Source organism: Arvicanthis niloticus, chromosome 3 (assembly GCF_011762505.2).
Source record: "Arvicanthis niloticus isolate mArvNil1 chromosome 3, mArvNil1.pat.X, whole genome shotgun sequence".
Taxonomy (NCBI): Eukaryota; Metazoa; Chordata; class Mammalia; order Rodentia; family Muridae; genus Arvicanthis; species Arvicanthis niloticus.
This window is the reverse complement of record NC_047660.1, coordinates 121755822-121780107: the sequence shown is the minus strand read 5'-3', so window position 1 is coordinate 121780107 and position 24286 is coordinate 121755822. Positions and strand designations below refer to the sequence as shown.

The window sequence follows — 24286 nt, the reverse complement described above, 5'->3', positions numbered from 1 at the left end:
TCTACAACAAACACCGTATAAATATTATTTCTCATATTCCTGGAATGTTCCTCTTTCAGATGTTTTAAAAAATGTCAATTTCTTCAAAAACTTCATTTATTTTCTGTCCTATTTCAAAGGACTTACCTCTCTGGAGCAAATAGCCCTGACAAATGTGCCAAAATATGTCTTATTCATCATTGGTGTGGGATCCTGCAGTCCCCAGTAGCTAGTGATCTAGAGATCTGAATGAATGGCTTCTGAAAATGATGGGCTTTCGTATTTCTAACCAGAATGAGGGCCACATTTTCTTCCTGTCTTCATGGTCAACAAAAATCTGTGAATTAAGCAGCCACCCTACAAATAGTAATGCTTTCCACACAGCATGATATCAATTGTCCATGAAGTCCCTAGCAGCACAAATGACACAAATGATAGCTTTGAAAATGAAACCCATCCATCCATCCATCCATCCATTCATTCACTCATCCATCCATCATCCATTCATACATTCATTCACACATCCATCCATCTGTTCATTCATTCATTCATTCACACATCCATTTATCTATTTATTCATTCACGCATCCATCCATTCATGTAGCACTGGACACTTGTCAGGCAGGAGGCGCTGTGTTAGCTCTCCATGTAGAAGTGGATGGTAAATGTGACACCGCACCAACCTCCACAAACCCACTTCCTCTCCAGAAAACAGAAAACAACTGAGAACATGACTTCACTGACACTTTTGAGCACTGGAGGGGAAGATTGCAGCTCCTGGCAGACATGAAGCCATACATCTGCTTTGTCTTTGTCTTCTGCTTCCTAATCAGACTTTTAACAGGTGAGTGGCCTATCCATAGTTTTTACTGAGTTGTACTTCAAGGGAACATTAAGAAAAATCTAAAGTAGAAAAATTAAGTACAAATGGAAAATGTTTTATTTTATTTTATTTTATTTTTAAAAGCTCAGACAGTTCCAGAAGCGCCACAGCTCACAGCTCAGGGCATCATGCCCGGTCAGCGTGGATGGCATTGCTTCTTTAGATGCCGTGTTTTAACATTAGAAAGTGCATTTCAACAGACCATTACAATTTTAAATTACTTGCTTGAAGTTACCTGCCAGTGTATAAAGTAGGACAGCAGCTCACTGTTTTTAGAGAACGATGAAAGGCAAGATGATTTGGGTCAACAGAATAGAAATTGAATAGCCCTGGAAATCCTTCTACAGTAGAGAATAAAGTGGATAGACTTCCAAAGGGGAAATTTTGATTTTAATCTTACCTGGATGGTCTTATGTCTTAAATGCACAGTCTGTCATAGGGTTTTTTTGTTGTTGTTGTTGTTGTTTTGTTTCTTTTTGATTGTTTTGTTTTTCAAGACAGAGCCAGACTAACCCTGGCTGATCTTATAAGGTTTTTAGATACTAGCTATGAAGGTCATCCTGAAATTTAAAAAAGGGGGAATGGATGACTGACAGCATTCACTAGCCCCTCTAGACCTTAAACATTCTGGAATCTTTGATTCTTTTTTGTGGGTGACATTTATCAAACTCTACATGAGCAGTTTAAAGAGGGCCATGTGCAGTGTAAGTAATCACACGTGGTCTTTTTCTGCTTCTGATTAGTTGCACTTACATATTGTTCTTGAAGTTTGGATAAGTGAAGTGAAACATTAAGTGGTGGGAAATGCCTTTAATAGGAGAAGTGAAAGCAGAACATTCAGTGGTAGAAGCCCATCTGGAAATGCAGTTTTTCAGTGGTACAGAGATGGAGACGTTACTTTTTTATCCAAAAAAAAGTCAAACCTAAAATTGGATTTATTCATCATTTGATATCGTGCTGTTTCAAAGGTGTTCAAATGTCCTTAAGAAGGATGAAGAAAGAGCAAAGAGGGCCACCCTCTCATTGGATTTACCTGGAATGAATACTAAGAACAGCCCTGGGTCAGATGTGTTTGCAGCTATGTATGCCTGGTTTACAACACCCCCTCCCCTCCTGTAAAGCTTAGCAGCATGTATGAAACAAGAATAGCCATGGCAGAGAAATCCACTCATTTACTCATCCACCCATCCATTCATTCATGGATCACCGGACACTTGCCGTGGAGGAGATGTTGGGGTGGCTATTGTATGAACAATGGTGAGCAAGACCAGGCAGGCCCACTCTGCTGAGACTAGTTAAGTCCTAGTGAAAGAGACATAAATCAAATAATCCTAGGAATTGATGGCAAGAGAGCGTACCAAGGATCCAGGTCAGACAGGGAGGGTGTGTGTGTGTAGCTGGAGCCACACAGAGTGTTCTGTGGAAATAACAGGAGTTGAAATTGAGAGGACACACAGGAATCAGTGGAAAGAGCAGTGTGGAGGTAAGAAAAGAAACTTCTGTGGAAAGTCAATACAAAGGATCTGTAGTTGTCATAGAAGGTCAGAGGTTGTCATAGAAGGACCAGGCCTGACGTGGCTGAGCACAGGGAGGAAGGGAAGCTGGGGATGATGCCAGCTGGGGATGAGGCTGAGAAAGAGGTCAGCGGTCAGACTTCTCAGCCCACAGGGCCATGCTAAAGAGTTTGGATTTTCTTCCAAGAACGTTTGTACAGTTACCACATGGTTGGATTGTAATGTCTTAAATGTTTTCTGTATCCCAAACCCATTTGGGTAGTCATGGTGATGGTGTTGTGCTCAGAAAGACTTGTATGAACAGTGGTGCCATTTCTGCAGAGGAATGGATCCAGCCTTAGGACTGTCACAAGTTGCCAAGCTAAGGTGATCAATAAAATCTTTTGGAATAGTCACCTGAGATGAGAAATGAGTAAAGCCAATGTTAGTTATTCTAATGACATGGAAAATTGTATCATGCAGAATGCCATTTTCCAATGACAGGTATCAAAATGGAAGCATGAGCAGCGTTAACAGTGGTAATAAACACACTGATGATCACCATATTCAAAGTAGCCCCAGGTTGCATACACTCCTAATTTCACAGCTATAAAAACAGAGCCAAACTCAAGGAAACTAAGCACTCACAGGTGCCTGTAATACTTTTAAGGCTTCCAACTCTTGGCTTTCTCATGCCACAATGATACATGGCTTCTCACCCTCAGGCAGTGCTGACAAAGACCCATAAACCAGGAAAGGCTAAGTGATCTGTCACACAATACCTAGTAGCAGAACCATCGGTAGGAGCCCAATGTGCCCATCTCTGCTGAAGATATGTGAACAATACAAATCTCAAGAGGGCAAGATTCTGACCAACGTTGTTATTTAGTTGCCAAATTAAGAAGGTTGAGTCTGGAACATCCCAGTCTTCAATGGATCTCAATGTAAAATTTACAAAATCTTATTCTTTTAATGATTCTGGAATGGTAGAAGGCTCTTTCTTACAGAAGATTCTGCAGAAAGAAGCTATAAGAGAAGCTATTACCTTCCTGGGCAATGTGGGGTGATGTGGTTGATCTGCTGAATTCTGGCTTTAGGAAGACTATTTTGAAAGCAGTGTAGAGAATGCAGCCAGTGGCAATGATTGACAGCTCATGATATCTAGTAAATGCGTGTCTCAGGAGGTATTCTCTTAGGAAACCAGGAGGGTAAACCTTAGACCTACTCCGTCTCTGACAGTGACTGAACAGTCATTCTAGAATCCTACCATCTCTGGAAAAACAGCCCTTTGGTGTTCTTAACACCAGATCTTCCCCATGGAGCTCAGAGAGGTCTGGGGAGATGAGCTGACCTCTGAGTTCCCCCCTTTGAGTGCCTGTTTCCAAAATTCAAGCTGCATTGAAAAACTCTGCATTGCTAACCCTTTCTCTGAATAGATGAATTTAAGCCATTCTCAGCATGGTAAGCCTTGATTTCATGCCTACAAGAGTGTATGTATTTACTTCTTATTTTTCTGTGTTATTTAATCTCCTTGTTTTTCTCTATGTTTATTGGAATAGTAACATTTCCTTTTAATCTTTTTTGTTGTCTTTGGTGAATATGAAAGGTTGATGATACTTTTTAAAAAAAAAGATTATTTTTGTTTTATGCAATTGGATATTTTGTCTATACTTATGTCTGTGTACCACATTCATGCCTGGTGTCCATGGAGGCCAGAAGAGGGTATCAGACTCTTGAAAATGGGGTTAGAGATGGCTATGAACCACCATGAGGGTGCTGGGATTTGAACTTAGACCCTCCAGAAGAGCAACAAGTGCCCTTAGTAACCAAGTTCATCTCTCCAAGCCCTGATACAACTTCTTAATCTATCAAGTTGTTATGTTCAGAGGATCATAATTGAATAATTAGTTCAGTTTATTCATCACTGAGAATTGATCCCAGCACCTTATGCCTGCTAAGTAAGTACTGTACCCTCAGTCCTGTTTATTCATTTTTTATAGAAATGAACATTGTTGTGCCCTGTGTGTCATGCCTAAACCCGACTTGCCACACTGGCATAAGAACCTTGAAGTGACCTTCTCTCCTTCACTTTTTCACTGGCCCCATCATTTGTCTATCCATAGGTTTAGTTGAAATAGTGTCACGTAAGATCATTGCTGTGTTCCCTCCTGAGAGCATTCCTTCCCTGTCCCTCTAATCCTTTCTTTGTCCTTCTATCACAGAAGTGGACTTCAGAGACAGCATCAGTGTGGATGCTGCTCCTGTCTTGTGACCTCTGTTCTTATCAGTGCTCAGAGCCCTTCTATTAATTTCAGCACAGGGGACTATGTTTCCCCCCATTAAACATTACGAGGAAAACTTTTATAGCCTATAGTCACCAGTACCACAGATACCTTTCCTGTGACTAGGAGTTCTAGTCTGTAGTCTGCTCTCCCTAGAGGTTTTCATCTATGCTCTGTGGCTTTCTGGATTGCAGATGGAGCACTTAATGTTAGTCTAAGTCTTGTTCCTTTAACTTAACAAAAGAAAAGTTCTTCTAGTATTTAGTGAAAAACAATTTTTAGATAAGGTCTCATGTAGCCTTAATTGGCTTTGAACTTCGGATTCTCCTTCTGTACCTCCTAAGTACTGGGATTATAGGTATGAGCCACCACTGGTCTATGTGGCTGGAGACTGAACCTAGGGCTTCCTGTATGCCAGACAAGCACTCTACCGGCTGACAAACTGCCCTACTTGTAGAATTTGTGAACTTGGAAGCCATTCATTTTAACATTGAGATTCAAGAATTTCCTGCTCAGGTAGCTCTTTCTCATGTATTTTCATGAAGTTTGTCTGTGACCAGACACTTCTTCTCAATTTGTGAACTCAAACTTTATTCCTTATTTCCCATATATTTTTCTTTTTCTAGTGTTTGTCTGATCACACTTTCCTCTCTGTCTTCCCCTCTTTCTAGAATTTTCTGTTACTCTCATGTGAAACTTTTCTCACCGGAGTGAACAAAATTCCTTTCATTTTTGTGCTTATTAACTAGAGCTTCTTCAGATCTATTAGAACTTAGGCTTTTTAAGTTACTAGTACTTCTTACCAGTAACCTGTAGGCACACAGAGAAAAAAAAACAACTCTTGTCTTAGCTTTGTTCATGACACCATCTATAGCACTTGTTACTTGACATAAAATGTTCACATCAGCATGTGTAATAAATTGAATGGTTATTGTCAATTTTGCTACCTTTCTCTTCTCAGATAATTTGATCATTCTGTTTAAGATGTAAAGTGAATTACAGGGCTTTCCAATTAAAAAAAATATTTAAAATCACTCATATTGTCTACATAAGTAGTGACCGTGTTTCTTAATCTTCTAATAAATGAGTTACTCTTCTAGTAAACAAAATCTGTTAAGTGGTAGTCTTCAGTCATTCTGGGAAGAAGAAAATATTGAAATTTTATAAAAATTCAAAATTATGTTTGGCCAGGCAGTGGTGGCGCACGCCTTTAATCCCAGCACTTGGGAGGCAGAGGCAGGTGGATTTCTGAGTTCGAGGCCAGCCTGGTCTACAGAGTGAGTTCCAGGACAGCCAGGACTACACAGAGAAACCCTGTCTTGAACCCCCCCCCCCAAAAAAAACCAAAACAAAAAAAACCAAAATTATGTTTGGAAAAGTAGAACATAAGTATGTGCAGATCATGAAACATAAGTTGAAGCTCTTGGTCAAGCCACAGTTTGCTTTCACTGGTTTGGTCTGTAAAGTTGTCTAAACAGACATCAGTGTGCAATATTTGAGAGTGGGAATTTGGGGCTGGGAACCTCTGGAGGCCGTGCACAATATTATGATACTATGATTGCTTTGCTCAAGATAAAGTGGAAAAGAGACAGGTTATGACTAAGCAGAGCGATAGACTCAAGTGTTTGTGTGCACTTGATCATGGCTGCTGATGAAGCAACTCTTTCTGAGTCATGTTGTTGCAGGTAAAGTACTGCCCAGAAGCAATCCAAGAATTTTTTAGAGGGGTCTGCTTTTGCATTTGAGAAATCAGACTGAACAGCTAATGTTTGTGCTGTCCTTAAAGAATCCATCTATGCAACAGAAGCAACATAATCACTTCACCACACTCAAAATCATTTTGTTCCATCTAAGATTCAAGCAAAAATCCCATAGGAATGTCTGTTTGCCCTTATTTAATTACAACTAAAGCTTCACACACACACACACACACACACACACACACACACACACACACACACACACGTATGTATATCCATTTTTATAGGAAGAGAAATTACTGGACAAATTTCATGAGAAATTTGGACCCTGGTATCAAGAAACTAGTTTATTTTTTTCAAGTTTAAATACACAGGGCAGCTTAATACACAATGGTTGATAAATAAATATCTAGATAACTAAGGATGTTAAGCACATGTAATTGCATATTTGAGAAACAGTCTTACGTTTTTTTGGTAGGTAATTGCCTTTTGGTCACAGAACACATGCATGGTACCAATGTGAGCACTGAGTATCTGTAGTACTAACAGATACACCTTAAAGGAATGTCCACTTCTAACTTAACATTTCTTTTCCCATAGCAAATCTCTTCAGATCCTATACTTCAGTGTCTGTAAAGTGAGGGATTTGGACTACGATATTGGACTGGGAGGCCCATTTAGTAACTGGGCTCTGAGATCACATTGTCTGATTCAATTTACGACTAATATTTACTGCTGACTTTATTAGCTTGGATAAAGGTTATTGAACATAGCTATCCAAACCTTAGTTTTCTCTGCTGTAAAACAGGGATTAAGAAATGATCATCTGACTTGAAAGCTAGCTTTGGAAAGCAAGTGTTATATTTTATAATACATTTAACCCTGTACACAGTTAATACAATGGAAGCTCCTGAAAATGATTGGAATTCAAAACATTGGATGGGCATCAATCAGTTTGAGTCTTTGACTTTGCCTTGTAAGTGCTCCCCAATTTCTAGCAAATAGGACCTCTTTCTTCATTTGTCTTATTTTCTTGGTCCATGCTAAGGGCATCTTCATGGCCTTATCTTCATTTATTTTAAAAGTATCTTTGAGTTCCTACTGTGTTCCAGGTCCTAGGAACAATGCAATTCTTATCCTTGTAGACTTCATGATTAAATGAGGAAGCAAGACAAGAATAATTAGGATCTAATATATATGTTAGAAATATGTTGTCTAAATAAAGTGTTGAAAGCATAGAGTTTGGAGTCTTTGAGCATCTCAGCAACACCTAAAGAGAGGACTTGCCACTTAAAACAGTTCTTAAAGAATGGTGGAGTATTTCTAGTGGAATAAAGGACTGATTGAACTTTGCAGTTTGTGGAAACAGAAGAAGTACTGTGAAAGGAACAGCCCACAACTTCAGTGTGGTTAGACCAGATGGTCTGCGGGATCATGGAGGCTTTGGTGTCATGCCAAGGAGACAGGCTGACAGGCTTTTTACCTTATAAGCAACAGAAAACTAATGAAGACTTTCAAGCTAGGGAATAAAATGTTCTTTAGAAACCCAGTTCTAGAGGCAGATGGAGGGATGAGACAGACTCCGTGTTTGTGTGTGTGTATGTGTGTGTGTGTGTGTGTGTGTGTTGAAATGGGGACAGGCAGCTAAGAAGATGCTTCTACAGATGAAAGAAGACACTAAGATCTAGACTGGCAATGGGAACAGAGAAGAAAGACTAAGTTCAGAAGTTTCTATGAGCTAGAGTCAACAGAACTTAGTGACTGATTGGATGAGGAGAGGAAGAGGAGAGGAAGAGGAGAGGAGAGGAGAGGAGAGGAGAGGAGAGGAGAGGAGAGGAGAGGAGAGGAGAGGAGAGGAGAGGAGAGGAGAGGATGAGGACTCTTTGCATCCTGGGCCTGGCCAGTGAGTCTCTAAAGACACAGTGTAGGGTTTAGTGAGTGAATAGGCTCAGCTTGGGCATGTTATACTTGATGGGTTGACTGTATCCAGAGAAAGATGCTAAAAGGGATGGAAAACTTGCCCGGAGGGCTGAGCTGGAGATAAGCAGCAATGTGAATGAGCTCACACACAAATGTCTGTGTGTGTGAGCCTAAAGCACTGTGCACAGCAACTGGGAAGTGGAAAGCAATATTTGTATTCATGAATCTCAACACCAATCTCCCCTCCCTTCTGTGGAATAGAGCTGATTTCACTTAATCTCATGTGATTTCCTTCCTATGATAATTTCAGACCAGTGGCAGTGAGATCACTAACAGAGTAGTTTATTTGCAAATTAATTATGCTGTGAATATTGATTCAAAGTTTTATAGCACCTTTGGGGTTTTTCCATTTTCACAAAGAAAATAACTTTTAACTAGAAGAAAATGGAACTTTCATTTTTCTTATTATACATGCTTAGAAAACCAAGGGTTCCCCCCCACCTTTCAGAGTTCCTTGGAGAGTAAAAGCAGCTGTCATAGCATGTGTGTGTGTGTGTGTGTGTGTGTGTGTGAGAGAGAGAGAGAGAGAGAGAGAGAGAGAGAGAGAGAGAGAGAGAGAGAGAGAGAATAGAGAGAGAATGTTAAAAAAACACCATAGGGGGAAACACCCTGGGGGGGGGGACACCACCATGAGGGGGAGGAACCATATAGAGAGAGAATGTTTTGGTTGGGGGGGGGTTTGTCTCCACTTTTCCTTATGTTTTTGGTTTGCTTTCTCTAAATGGCATAGAACCCCATGCCATTTTTGCTCCCCCATTCTACTATGGAACCCATTTGCTCTTACTAGGTTTGGGGATGCTTTTGAACTATAATGTGAGTGTAGGCACAATACACAGATAAGAGTCTGCTAGCCAGGGTTCTAAAGGTTTTAGCTAGAAGACTCATAAGAAATGACAGTTTTTTATGAAAGATGAAAGAATGGTAGAAAGTACATTTTAAAAACAATGCTAAAATTCGTGAGTTAAAGATCAAATGTAACAAGTCTCTAATACAACCATTTTAACGTTGGTAAGTCTTTCGTGTCACACTCTTTTGCTATATTGAGACAACTGAAGATTATCATTGTTTGATTGCAGAAAATATGTTTAATAAGCACTATCAATAATTGCAAACTCAGGAGATTTTATCTCTCACTCTGGGGCCTTTGAGGAGGTTTGTGGTTAGAAGTTTGAGTTAAAAAGAATAAAATCAAATTGCTAGTCAGTTTTATATCCTCTGCATGATGTGAGGTCTCCACATGTTTCTTTAAAGCTGTTTTTCAACCAGAGCTAATACAACTGTTTATAGAGCCCTAGCTGGGTAAGTCCTAGGTGGACTATCGGATACTTAGAAATAAAATAAAATGCTTTGGATATCAAAGAAATCAATTTGCAAGTAGAGTCTTTTGAATTCTCATGAATTCTTTCTTTGGGGAGGGACCTTTCTCAAGAGGTTTTCATCTTTTTCCTCCTCTCCCTTTCTCTCCTCCTCTTTTTTCTTCTCCATTCAGCTTCTTCTTTTTTTGTCTGTTAAGATATCACCTCACTTTGTAGTCAAGGCTGGGCTGAACTCACTATGTAGCTAGGATGAGCTTGATCTTGTGGAAATCCTTTTGCTTCAGCCACTTAAGTGTTGGGATTATAGGATGCATCACCATACTGGCTCCAGGGATTTTTAACAGTCCCTAAAATAAGAGACACAAATGCTCTTATCTTCGAAAAAAAAATCTAAAAACTCCTATAATATAAAAGCTCAGATTTTACTTTTGAAAGCAGTCTATTGGTAGATAGTATTATATCATAAAATATACTATATTTTAAAAACCATTATAAAATCACAACAGCAGGTGACACTTTTGAGCCTGGTGAGAAGAATATACCCTATAAGACATAGTGGCTGGTCGGTGGTGGCGCACACCTTTAATCCCAGCACTTGGGAGGCAGAGGCAGGCAGATTTCTGAGTTCGAGGCCAGCCTGGTCTACAGAGTGAGTTCCAGGACAGCCAGGACTACACAGAGAAACCCTGTCTCGAAAAAAAAAAAAAAACCAAAAAACCAAAAAACAAAACAAAACAAAACAAAAAAAAACGACATAGTGCTTTGAGTGATTCAGAAACTATACCTGTTCTCTAGAGTGAATATCATCCAGCTGTGTCAGTAGAGGGAAATGTACATTGCTATCAAAGCAAGTGTTCTACTTAATACACAGATTTTAAGACTTCACAAGGATATAAATGAGCACTTACTATTTGTGCTTTTAGCTTAAGCGTTGAAATGTGTATCATTGATGCTTGGATTAAAAATCACTAATACATGGTGTTTGTAAATATCTGGGTAGATTGGCAGAATGCTTTTTCTCGGGTCCCATGGCCTGTTCACACACTGGACAAGTTAAACTATTATATACTTCAAGAGAGTTAAAGAATCAGAATTAAACCTGTCTGGCCCTTAGTAATCATGAAAAAGGAAAACCAACCAACCAACCAACCAACCAACCAACCAACCAACCAACCAAACAAACAAACAAAAATCCTATCAGTTAGGTTAGCAAACCTTTTGAATCTGATAGGTATCTATCTACAGGTAAGGAGTTTCACGTCCACTCATTTTTCTGTCTCTCTCCCCCTTCGTGTGTGTGTGTGTGTGTGTATTAAATCTTGTGCATATGTGCATACATGTATGCATGTTCTGTACCTTTTTTTGAGACAGTATCTCTCACTGACCCTGAAGCTCACTGATGTAGCTAGATCAGCTGTATTTGGCTATATTGGTTGTCAATGAATTCCAAGACTTTCTCCCCACCCCCTTGGCGTGCCGGGGTTATACATGCAGGCTGGCATATTCACCTTTGTTTATGGGTGCTGGAGATCTGAACTCATGCCTCATACTTACATGACACATCCCCAGTCATAGCGCAATGCTCTCTCTTTTTGTATTAGAATGTGCCAAATTCAGCTAGAGGCTAAAAAGAATTTGTGATTTGATATTTAGTACATCTGTCCTATAGGTACAAAGTAATTTTGAGGTAAATATTGAACTACCGTGGTTACAAACATTCAAATTGCAGGTTTACAGTTGCCAAACCTTTTTTTTTTTTTTCAGATTGAAAGCTTAAAATGTAAACGTAGGGAATGTGGAAACATGAGTCAGTCTTCTCATTACCATGCTCAATAATGGATAGATGAACCAGGATGTGTTTAAGCTAAGAGTGATCATTGAGTGCCTGATAGATGACACTCTGGAGGCCGCGGTTGATTTTAATACCCTCTGCTCTGCATATAAGAAAAACTGAACCCTTCCTAGCAGTCCCAGGTCCTGCTGTAGGCAAGAAAGATAGCTTCACTCATGTTAGCATTTTCCAGACTCCTTGGAACATTCTTTTCAAAAAGAAGATCGTAGAAAACATGATATCTTTGAAGGGAACTCACCTGACAGTGAAGTTGTGTGTTTCTCTTGATTGTCTAATTTTTTTTCTAAATGTGTCAACCCACAGAAAGTAAGTGTGGAAAAGAATCTCTGTGTGTATGTGCATGTATGTGTGTGTATGTGTGTGCACAGAAGTGCATATGTACATGTGTGTATGCATCTGTGGATGCTGGAAGTCAACATCAGGCATCTTCCTTAGTCACTTTTGACTCTGGTTTTGACACAGGGTCTCTCCCTGAACCCAAGATCACCATTTTGCCTACTATTTGCCCAGCAAGTCCCTAGGCTCTGCCTGTTTCAATCCCGCAGCACTGAGGTTAGCAATGCACACCACATGCCAGGCTTTTTTGTACAATAAGCACTTTACCCACTGAGCCATCTCTGAGAAAGAACGCTCTAAAGACACTGTTCTCACTTATTTTACAGATGGAAAGAGACGAGTCCACAGGGGTACTTTAGGTAAAGACCTGCATGTCAGGCACAGGACAGAACCAGAATTTGTTCTTCAATTCCTTGAGCAGTACTGCACAGCAGTCCCAAAGCTAATTTTCACCTCGTGCCAGCTTGAGGGTCATAGTGTAGGCAAAGAAGCGGAAGCTGCTGACACACTTTATATGTGTATACAGAGGCTAAAACAGTTTTGACCCAGGATCTCTTTGTGGTTTGCTTGCTGCCATTCTAAAGTCTCTGGGAAATTTTCTCTGAACAATGCTAAAGGAACTGAGAAGCTGTCCGCTGATCTTATCTTCTGCAGCAGGTAGTAGAGACAGAGGCATCAACATAGCAGGAGTGCAATGTGGCACTCACTGGCGAAAGTCCTCAGGGGGTCCTCGCTTGAAGCCAGTGCACCTGCACCTGTCGCATGTGGTCTGATCTCACCCCTTTGCTTTGAACTTGCACCTTTCCCTCTATGAAAAGAAGTGAAAGCAGCTTTATTTTTCCTCTGCATGCTTTTAGGCTGTAAGACAAAACACTCATACAGAGGTGTGAACAAATAATAAATGAACACTTAGAGTGAATAACCATCACACGGGCTGCCTCACCCCCACAATTACCGCAAGCCAAGGATAAAGCATTGTTAGCACACAGGCACCTTTCTGCTTTCTATGTTCTTTCTTGATGCAAACTCTCTTCTTCCCTTCAGGCAAGAGCATTACGGGTGGATTTTGTAGCATCCATTCAGGTATTTGTTGCCCCTCTGCTCTCAGTGGTGATGCAATAAAGCACAATGTGTGCGCATTCACTATCTTTCTAATGTGTTCTGGGCAGACAGGTGGCTTCTTTGGGCACGCGTGTGATTTCTAATTCTGTTGCCTTGTGTGTAGCCTGTACAGCTGATAGGGAGACATCACTATTGTGTCCTATACTTTATTTGGAAGTTAGCCAGTGCTGCTGATTTTTGACACTCTAGAGGGTTGTATGTCTAGTGGTGTATATTTTTTAAAATATATATTTATGATTAGTTGAGATTCTTGACTCATTGCACTGTGCCTGAATTCTGGATACATTTTTTTTTTTTTTAACCTGGCTCTTGGCTAATCAAGTCTTCTAGTTGGTCAGTTCTCTTTCCAGCCTTGCCTCATATACTTTTTAAATCCACTCACTGGATTTTAGTAAGTACACTTTTTGGCCAGTTTTATTTCTTTATCAAATTAGTTGACTTATTTTTTTTCCTTTACCCTTATGATAGGATTGTAAGTGCGTCTTTCATGTCTCTAACCATAATGAGCACAGTGGTTTCATTTTGGGGCATCTGATAATTCAAAGGCACGTGATGCTGGTGTTCGATTGTCTAATCTGACATTTCTGTTGTTGCCTTTTGGCCCATGTTCCATTTTTTTCTTTTTCTTTTTAATGTACTTGTTATGATATTTAAAAATACTATTTGTAAAGTCGACTTTACATCTTTTCTACCTGGCTTGCATTTTTACTTTTAAAGTCTAGGGTAATGGCAGTCCAAGATAACTCTGACTAAAATCCCCTGATTGAGATTTTTCTGGACTACACCCAACATGAGGGTCAGTTTACCCAGGTTTCTCTTTATTCCAAGGGCTCTTTCAGCATTCTTTGAAAAGCAGCTTACTGAAGGAAACAAACCCCATTCCCAGCCTCTTTGCTTTGTCGACTCTGAGAGATAAAGCAGAAAAAGAAGAAGAAGAAGAAGAAGAAGAAGAAGAAGGAGAAGGAGAAGGAGAAGGAGAAGGAGAAGGAGAAGGAGAAGGAGAAGGAGAAGGAGAAGGAGAAGGAGAAGGAGAAGGAGAAGAAAGAGAAGAAGAAGAAGAAGAAGAAGAAGAAGAAGAAGAAGAAGAAGAAGAAGAAGAAGAAGAAGAAGAAGAAGAAGAAGAAGAAGAAATGTTTTCAGAGCAAAATTGCTGCTTAAGTCTTGCTCCCTCCCCTGGTTCCAGGGCCTAGTTTACTTTAAGCTGCATTTTCTAGGTCAATTATTTAGTCCCTGCAACACAACTTTTAGGCATTTTGTTTACTATTTCCTGTGTTTTTATGGTTGAAGAAGGTGTATTGACTGATATAATTAGAAGCTGGAACACTTGTACTTATTTTTTATAGCCAAATCTCTAATTTGAGAGTATTTTCTAAAAATATGAGAGGAATACACTAAGGGTTAGAGACACTAAAATAAAGATATAAATTGATAAATAAATTCATAGGTGATTGCGATGAAGCTTAAAAGATGTTAAGGGGCCAAGCATAATGATGCTGACCTTAATGTGAGCTGTAACCTTCTTTAAGGAAGTACTATGGTAAGATGCGTTTGGGCAAATACCATAGTGTTTACATAAGAGCAAAGTGCTGCGAAAATTACCACCCACATGCTAATTTTAATAAATCATGGAAGATGAACACTGTAGGCTCAGTATACCATCATTAAAAATGGCCTTGATGATAGCAGAGAATGAAATAATGTGTTTGCTATGCAAAATAATGCCACTAAAAAGTCTAAATAAAAAAATATTTTCTATTTTGCTAGAGATGACCATTTTTTTGTTTAAATTATTTTATATTGTTCGAATTTTTAAAGAAAAAAAGAGATATTTAGCAACTTAAGTAAAAGCTACCATTCTGATAAATTTTTTTTTTTTTTGTTTTGTTTTTTGAGACAGGGTTTCTCTGTATAGCCTGGGCTGTCCTGGAACTCACTCTGTAGACCAGGCTGGCCTTGAACTCAGAAATCTGCCTGCCTCTGCCTCTCAAGTCCGGGGATTAAAGGCATGCACCACCACAGCCCGGCCATTCTGATAATTTTTAAAAACAATCTTAGCAAGAAAAAATTTTCATTAAAAAATGGCATGTCATTTTTAAAAATGAAATAAACCAAACAGTTTGAACCTATAAGCCAGTAGTTCACAATCTACAACCAGATTAAAGCCATTTCAATGTCTTCCTCCTGTATTTATAGCTCATAAGACCAACCCTGGTTCCAGTAACCTTAAAAGTGAAAAAGTAAGCAGAAACCTGGTACCTCACCTTGGGCCGATTTGGTTCTTAGTGAATGGGGTCCATGAGAGACACGCTACTGTCTGAAGATAATTGATCTGTTTCTTTCCTTTTCAGTTGGAGGATGTAATGCTATTTATATATAATCATTTAATTTTTAGCTCCAGTAAATTTGTGTACTTTTAAAAACTTTATTTTCCATAATATTTTCCTGCAAGTCTTTCCTTGTTTAGCTAACAGAGACTCATGTTTTGGTTTCAGGGTTAAAACTCACTTCTTCAAAGGCATTTTCTGATCTTCCTGTGACTACTATAGTGCACCACCCAGCTGTACTGCACTCCCCGAGAGCACTTTGTTCCTAGTACAAATTATGGCAAATCAACAGTCTTTGATCTGTTTACCATATGGCCCTCAGTGTGGAACCTGTAAAAGCGTGGAGACTATCTGAGTCATACTATCTAAACATGTTATTTTATACATAACATTTTGTATTCTGTCTATCACATGAAAAACCCATTTCTGGTTAGGTGGATTCTAGTGCATAGTTTTGTCTTGTCACATTCTGGTTTTGTTTGCTTGGCTATAAAATCTTTCATTTTGATATAAATAGGGGTGGCTTTATAAAAAAAATCACTTTCCCACTTAAATATAATTATTATGGCAATGTGTTCACAGCATACCACTCTTGCTTTGTTCTCTTTTTTTGATCCAGGAGAAATCAATGGCTTGGCCAATCACAGGATGTTTTCATTTCAAAATGGAGGTGTGCAGATTTTTTGTGAATTCCCTGAAATTGTCAAACAGTTAAAAATGCGGCTGTTCAAAGATAAAAAACTCCTCTGTGACGTCAGCAAGACCAAGGGAAGTGGAAATGTGGCGTCCTTCAATAGTCAGATGTTCTGTTCATATCAGATGTCCAACAACAGTGTCTCTTTTTTCCTAAACAACCCAGACAGCAGCTATTACTTCTGCAGCCTGTCAATTTTTGATCCACCTCCTTTTCAAGAAAAGAACCTTAGTGGAGGATATTTGCGTGTTTATGGTAAGACATTGGTTGCTTTTATCATCATGCCTTAAAAGTGTGTGCTCCTCTTTAAGACTTTTCTCACCAAGGGAAATAAATCTCTCTCTCTCTCTCTCTCTCTCTCTCTCTCTCTCTCTCTCTCTCTCTCTCTCTCTGTTGTGTTGAAATTCCTTTAGAAGTAGTTGACAGCAGATCATCTTGGATGAAATATGCAAGGGATGATGTGTTGTTAACATTAACTGATGTTTATTTGGAATAAGTGATTTATTTACATATACTGTTGAGTTAGACTTATGGCACAGCCTTTCAAGCACAGTCTTTCAGAACCACTCATGACTCAGCGGCTGTTATGTCTACTTGTCTAAGGTAGGAAGCAGCTTGGAGAAAGAGATGAGACAACTGAACATCAGTATTACACCAAGTATTTTCCTACTTAGTCTTGTGAAAGCTGCATGTGGGAAGGCACAGCCTATTAGTCATGTTTGTAAACATTCTGGCATACTCTTTCCAGTCTGAACTGCAGAGTGCTTGCTGTAAGGCAGGGGTGATGTTTGTTGTCATCTACTGGGCTTCATCGTTATGAGAGAGAAAAGCCTTCCTTGATTAAAAACCTTCTTCACATTTTATGAACGCTTTCTCTGTTCAGCATTGAACGAGGGCATGTTTTCTGGGTCTTTCATCAGCATCTTTTCCCCTCTTCAACCCAGAATCTCAGCTCTGCTGCCAGCTGAAGCTCTGGCTACCCGTAGGGTGTGCAGCTTTTGCTGTGGTCCTCCTTCTTGGATGCATACTTATCATCTGGTTTGCAAAAAAGGTAAGCGGCGTTTACTTTCCCTTATATTCTCCTCCCTGGGTAGCTTTTAACTCATCAAAGAATGTGGGACGCTTCTCTAGAGTAACTTGAGCAAAAGGGTAAACCTCTCAAAATGATTTGGAGGCCTATAGAAATACGTTATTATTACTATTTTGTCCACAAATAGATGAAAAATTGGGGCCAAAGATAAAAGTTAGGAAGGAGGTTAAAATATAAAAAAATAGATGCCGTTGATTTTTTAAAAAATTGTCAAATGTTGGGTTAAGATTTGAATCTAAGCTTCCTATGAGTCAGAACAAAGCTGAAACAATTAGTTGTTTTTTTTAATTGTCACACTGAAATAGTGAGATTATCTTACAAGGTACCAACAGTAGTTTAGAATGAAACTGCTTTTTTTTTTTTATATATAGGTTACATCATCAAACTTGCTTTTAAGAAAAATGTCTGAAAAGCTATTCAGGACAATATTAATAGGGATGACAAAATATCTTTTTGTGATGGAACTTTTTTTAGCTGTTCATATAGCAGATATTTTGATCAAAGAACTTTCTCCACTCTGCATGTTATGAGTATATCAGTTGGCCAGATTGTGTGTATGTGTGCATGTGTGCACGTGTGTGTGCACATGTGTGTGCATGTGTGTGTATGAGTGTGTATGTGTGTGAGTGAGTCTGGGTGTGCACACATGTGTATGCATGTGTTCACATGTGAGTGTGTGTGTATGTGAATCTGTGTATGCACACATGTGCATGTGTGTTCACATGTGAGTGTGTATGTGTGTGTGCACATGCACAACTGTAAGCATATGAGTCTATTCTTCCCTTGTACCACTTCAGATCCTGGGAATTGGGGACTCAGGTCATCAGGTTTGGCAGCAAGTGCTTTTCCTCATGGAGTCGTTTCACCAGTTCAGAAAGCACCTTTTATTGGGAACCTTTTGCATATTGTTTTACTGAGCTTAAGTCCACAATTGCAATTTTTTTTCACATGCTACTTCTACAAAAACAATCCAGAAAACACATGGAAAACAAGCATGAAGATGGGAAAGAGCAGATAACCAACCATGTTTCTAACTATCTTTTTCAGAAGTACGGATCCAGCGTACATGACCCTAATAGCGAATACATGTTCATGGCGGCAGTCAACACAGCCAAAAAATCTAGACATGCAGGTACAGCTCTCCTTAGGGCTTTGGGGAGGAAAGAGCACTCTTCATGTTAAGACTGGAATTGATTTGTTTATTTCTATTTTAAAAGAAAGAAAATTTTTTCCTAAGGATAATTATAGTATTTTATGTAAAAGTCTGAATTTTCACTTCAACTGGGCTTATGTACTCTGTAGTATATTAAAAATAATGTTTGTGAATTGCTATTGATAATACATTATCAGGGGTCAAAAATGGAGTTCAGCTAGTGTGACATAAATGAGGCCCTGGTTTCCATCTCAGTACAACGTAAGTGGGCATGGTGTCACACACCTGTAATCCTAGCACTTGGGAGGTGGAGGTTGGAGGATCAGAAGGGCAAAGTCATTTTCAGCTACATGGTGAGTTAGAGGCTAGTCTGTGATATATAAGATACTAAGATACTATTTCAAGATAGAGAGAAAGAGAGAGAGAGAGAGAGAGAGAGAGAGAGAGAGAGAGAGAGAGAGAGACAGAGACAGAGAAAGAGAGAAAAGAACAAGAGTAACAAAAAGTCCCAGATTGGAGTAAGAGGATAGAAATTCAAGTCTAGCCTGGGCTACAGAATGAGTTGCACAAGGCCAGGCTGAGCCACCTGATGAATCCTTGTCTCCAAAGAAACAGTTAAAAAGGAGATGGAGATGTGTGCAGCTCCCTGGTAGAGCATGCCTCTCGTGCATGAAGTCTTTGTTCAAATCCTAGTACAAAAAAACTCCTTACGTCACTGTTGTTTTAAGGTGATTTTCAACTAATATTTAAACATCAGAGATGTATCTGGCTCTTCCTTGTAAAGTTCAGGAAACCAGATGGTGGTCATTTGTTGACTATCCTTTAAATGCAAACTTCTGACTGAGGTACCATGTGGGTGATGGAAATTTTAGGTGAGGCTGGGAAGAGAGATTTAGGTGGATGCTGGGGGGAGGGGAGTTCATGAAAACACTCAGTTGTTTGGAAAGATGTACAAGTTTAGAACACATTGGTGGAGCTTTTGCCTAGTCCATTGAGAGTTACAAGGAAGTACTGTCAAGTCTGAGGAATACAGAGAGCTTGAAACATTTATTGTGGAAAATTTTACACATCTTGTGCCTATGGATAGGATGATGTAGGTAGGGTAGGAAAAGAAACAGAAGCCATCACATTCTTGCTACCACTCAGTGGCTCAGTGGCACACATACACTGTCATGGAATCACTGTATGGACGAGGGTCTAGCCCTGCACAGTTAGTCTTTGCTCTCTTTTTGGATAACTGGAGTTGAGGTCCAGACTGCCAGTGGCTCCTTTCCAGAGAGTTAAGATCACAGCTTTGGGTCTTGCAATCACTTTTGTTTGTTTATGTTGCTCCTGGAAAAAAAAAAAAAACCAGCGTCTTTTACCCCAATCACCATCTTAATAATAATTCATTCCATCTTAGTTTAGATTCCCTCAGAGTCCATGATGAGGACTTGGATACAAATAGTTCACTGAAGTGGTGATCCCAGGGAAAAATGGCAAAGGGGGAGGGAAGAGAGATGGGGCGACAAACATAAGGTGGAGGGTATGTTACCAAGGTTTTGGTGCTTAGGCTCTGGAGGTCTGACTTAATGAGACCTCCATCAACTGTACAGAGGCCTCCTGAATTTCTATGAAGGATGGGGCATGGGATGCCTGATCACTGGTTTCATGACCACCAGTTGGGAGCTGGCTTCAGGGAGCATCTTTCTGTCCTTCCTGAACTAGCTTCGAATTAAAGCTGTTCTCATGTCCTCAGATAAAGCCACAAGCAGGCAGGCAGAGGGGGGCACATGGGACTACAGTGCTGAAGTAGTCAGCACATGCCCGTGAGTCTTACTTGACTGCAGCTGGACCCAGTGATGGACGGGTTCAAGTTCAGATAATGTCTAATCCACACATCAAGAGTAGAATGAGTAGAACTTCTTGGGAAATGAGGAACTGGTGTGTGTGTGTGTGTGAGTGTGTGTGTGTGTGTGTGTGTGTGTGTGTGTGTGTGTCTGTCTGTCTGTCTGTCTGTCTGTCTGTCTGTCTGTCTGTGGGAATACACTACAGGGGAAAACAAAAAGTTGGTAGGAGGGAATTCAACTCATGTTGAATGTTTTGTTACAGGTGTGACCTCATAAGCTGGAACACAGGAACCCATGGAGGAACCACACGGACTAGTTCTCCTGGAACTTGAACCTAGAATTTCTTCTATTTTCTAGACCACAGGGCAACTGACTTGTTTTAACTACAGACATCTCCTGCTGGGGTTTTATTTGTCTGGATCAGTGACTATCAGTCACTCAGAATTTCATCAGACTGACCTGGGTTTGATAAGTCCTTTTAAGGCAAACCTCTTCTTACGGAAGACCCAGCTCATATGTGCTCAACAAACAGACCTCACTGGGATACTCCTCTTCTCTCCACGCCTGCTTCTAGCTATGCACCGGCCAGGAAAACAAACATATTTCCAGCATTTTTACAAAACTGCCAAGGGTATGAATCTGTCAAGCACACAGGCAGCCAATGGCCACCATCTGTCTTCATTTTTCAGATTCCATTTTCTTTCCATAGAGATCAGCATTCCTTCTAGAATCAGACAGTAGAGGGAGATGCTCCACAACGGAAGCTCTTGTGTTTCTGAGATGTTGATGTATATACTTCATTGAACTCATGCATTGGTACCAACATGTTCTCTTCCAACTTCTAGACTCCAGCTGATCAGTGCTTCAGGGCTTAGATGCCTGCTCTTGCCTTTAAACTTAAAGATACTTCTGCGTGTCTACTTGGCAGCCTGCAGTCATCCAGAATAGAAATTTTAGCCTACATTTTTTCCCCTCTACTGCTCAAAAAAAAAAGTAGCTATGATTCTCCCATATTCTCCCTGCCAAAGTAATTTTTTTTTTCAGCAAAGACATCTAAATTCAGTTAATATGGTTTACTGTGTTGATATTAGTGGTAGTAAACATTTCTCAGAATCAAAAGCAAATTAATTTTGCTGTGGTGTTTCTACCATTATCTGTGTTTCCATGGTGCTATTAATCACAAGCTTAGCTATTTTTGTAGATCATATTAAAGTTGCAAGCAAGCAAAGCAACCCTCGGTTAATGGGCAAACATTCTCCTGGGGTAGAATGAATTATCTATTTAGCCTGAAAGCTGCGGTTTCTGGGGGTAGCTGCCAGACTATAGCCATGCTTTGCTCTGGGTTTGACAGGTTGAAATACTCCCCATGAGCCTGGAGCAGCTTTCCAGACTATGCTGGAGTCCCAAAGTTGGGAGGTGCCCTTGAGCCTGGGACAAGGTGCTGCTTCAGATCTCTAAGATCTGGGAAGTGCAGAGGGGCCAAGTCAGAGTTCCCTCTCCTAGAAACCGTGCAGCCTGGAAGTCAGCCCTGGCACTTTAAGGTAGCATTCTTTAGAACTTAAACAGCATATGATTGCTCCGAGCTGGACCATTTTCTCTACTTTCCTGACTCTGCATGCCTAAGACTTCTGGAACAGCCCATGTGTGTGCAACATAAAAAAAAAAAAAAAAATAGCCCAAACTTTAAGTAAAATAGGGTTGCATCATAGTTTTAAGTTATAGTTGCTTATTTACAGTTTACTTTAAAAGTGAGCTGTGTATCAATATATAGTTATTACATTAAGCATGAGTAATGCTGGCTATGTACAGTACAGTACTGAATTTGTAATTTGAATCAGGTATGGTGTTCTCTCTTCAGATGACTCAGGCAGCCAGGCTGGCTTTGTGAGGGCATCCCCCAAGTTGGATGGACCTTTCTGTGTGAGGGTGAGGGTGCTTTACCATGTTCTGGGAAGGATTCCCATCCCAACACTGAACACCTAACAGTGAATTCTTTAAGAACAAAATTTCTGTGAAATAAAATCTGGCTTAAAGAGGAGCCACTTGCTAAAAGATGTTAGCAATAATAGGAAGTAAAAGCTAAGCATGCGTGTGCAGCAGTGGGCTGTAACCTTGCTGTGTTTTCTGGGGGTGAAGAAATTATGACCTTATCTACTCCATGAAAATTAGCCCTTGTGTGCTGCATAAGATAGTCGCCCCCTTTGTCCCACTTTTCCCTTTCTAAACTTGAAATATCCAGAAGCTTATAAAAGAGTCAGAAGCACAGGAAAATGCATGCTCTGCGGCCTGAGTTAGTTTCTGCATTGACCTCCTGGCTCCACAGAATGGTGCCTATTTCCTATGGAAATGAAGGCTGTACTCTTTGATGACTTGACAGTCACCAGTATCAGAAAATTAACATTGATATATCACTACTCTCTCGTCTTTGGTCTGCATTCAAGATCGTCCCCTCGCTTCTAGGATGTATGTTGGAGCCGAAGGTTCTGCTGGGGATGTCCCTTTGTGTTCCGTTGTCCTGTCTCTGAGTATTCTTCCATCTGGACAGTTCTCTTCAGTCTGTAGCCTGGGTTCTTTTGCAGATCACAAGCCATTATTTTGTAGAATGTTTCTTTGGGGGGGGGGCACTCTGATGTTTCTTCGTGAATGAAATGAGGTTATTCATCTTTAGCAGAAATAACACAGAAGTGATGTTGCGCCCCGTAGGGCAGCTCACATTTTGGTTTGTCAAATTACTGCCAATGTTCATTTTCATCTCTCGACTAAGCTCCTGTCAAGCTTCTCCATTATAAATTGATTCTGCCCCCCAACAAACAATAAATATGCTTTGTGAGAAAGTATTTTGAAGTCCTCTGTTCCTTGTCACAATTTCAACTTATTCATGTGTTCACTTGTAGCTTCATGCTGTCGTGGTTTCTTATTTCATTAAGTAGGTAAAAAATGTTATTATTATTACTACTCTATTTTGTTGTTTAGAAATGGTCTTATGTGGCTCTGGCTTGCCCTCAAATTTGCTAAGGATGGCCTTCCATTTCTGACCCTCTGGCCTCTACCTCTTGTGTATCCATATTGTGAGCATGAGCCACCAGACCTAGTTTTCATGATAATGGGACTGAAGCCAGAAGTCTAGTATGCTAGTCAACTGATCTGTATCTCCTGCCCATTACTCTGTTTTGATAATAAAATTGTCCCATCCTTAGCAGTCAATGAAAACATGCATTTGAAAGACAATGTCTTGTATCAGCTTTACTCACTGCTGCTGGGATTTCCATGTTGCTAGGACCAGACAGTGGACAGTGTTGGAGATGTGCATCTATCTAGGTAGGTAGATTCATTGTAAGAACAAATACAGGGACAACCATAATGCATGCTACATGTCTGTGTGTCTACAAGACTGTACCGGCACATATGCACACCTATACTTGTGTCTATTCAGAAATCTGTAAGGTCACATCCCATGCCACGAATCTCACACACTTCATGGACCATTCTAGTTTGTAATCTTTTTATTTATCTGATACTAGGAAACCAAACACGACTTTTACATTCTTAATCCACTAATTATATGATCAATTCCTGGCATGAAATCCACCTGGCATCATCTTCCTTCTTTCTCCTGCTTTTCTCCACATGGTATCTATATAGACACTGACTTTCATGCCCAGATACCCAACCTTGCTGCTCTCTTTGCCCAGGCTGAACCCCAACTCTTACCCTGAGCTTCCCACTGCACGAATAGATTTTTCTCTTCGTGTGGGGGACCTCACACACCAGGCTGGGAATTCCTCTAGGAGGACGACCTCCTTGCCTCACTCATGGATACAGTGGCCTTCCTGGTTGAAGAAGCACAGTTCTATGCCCTGGACTTTACAGGGACCTGCACAGTGTGTCTGTAGGTTCAAGTTTCAATTACCCGCCACAGTACCTGGTTTGCTAAGTATCAATAGATACTTCTCTGAGTTTCTTTTTTCCACAGTTATTAGTGTTATTCTCCATGTCACAGACTCTTCTGTCTTGATGTTTCTAGAGGGACTCCATGGAAACACCCCCTTTGATCTGTCAGAGTGAGAGCATCTCATATTTCCTTGCTTACTCCTCGGCATCTTCTGCATCTTAGGGAACAAGCTCTTCATTAGGCCTTCCCATGTAATCTTTTAAAATTCTATACATTTCTAAGGAACCCCTGCCAAGTCACACCAAAATGTGCCCTGTCATCTAGCTCTATCCCTTATCCCTTCCCCAGCACAGCCTCGGGA

General features: G+C 40.2%; 1 protein-coding gene across 1 annotated transcript; it reads left to right on the top strand.

The window, feature by feature from the left end:
- Positions 1-685: 685 nt before the first annotated feature.
- Icos (inducible T cell costimulator) lies at positions 686-22870 on the top strand. The gene is made up of 5 exons (XM_034498809.2): positions 686-823; positions 15887-16216; positions 16906-17012; positions 18099-18183; positions 20296-22870. The coding sequence occupies exons 1-5, from the start codon at positions 766-768 to the stop codon at positions 20307-20309; spliced, it is 594 nt and encodes a 197-aa protein (XP_034354700.1). The 5' UTR covers positions 686-765; the 3' UTR covers positions 20310-22870.
- Positions 22871-24286: the final 1416 nt, after the last annotated feature.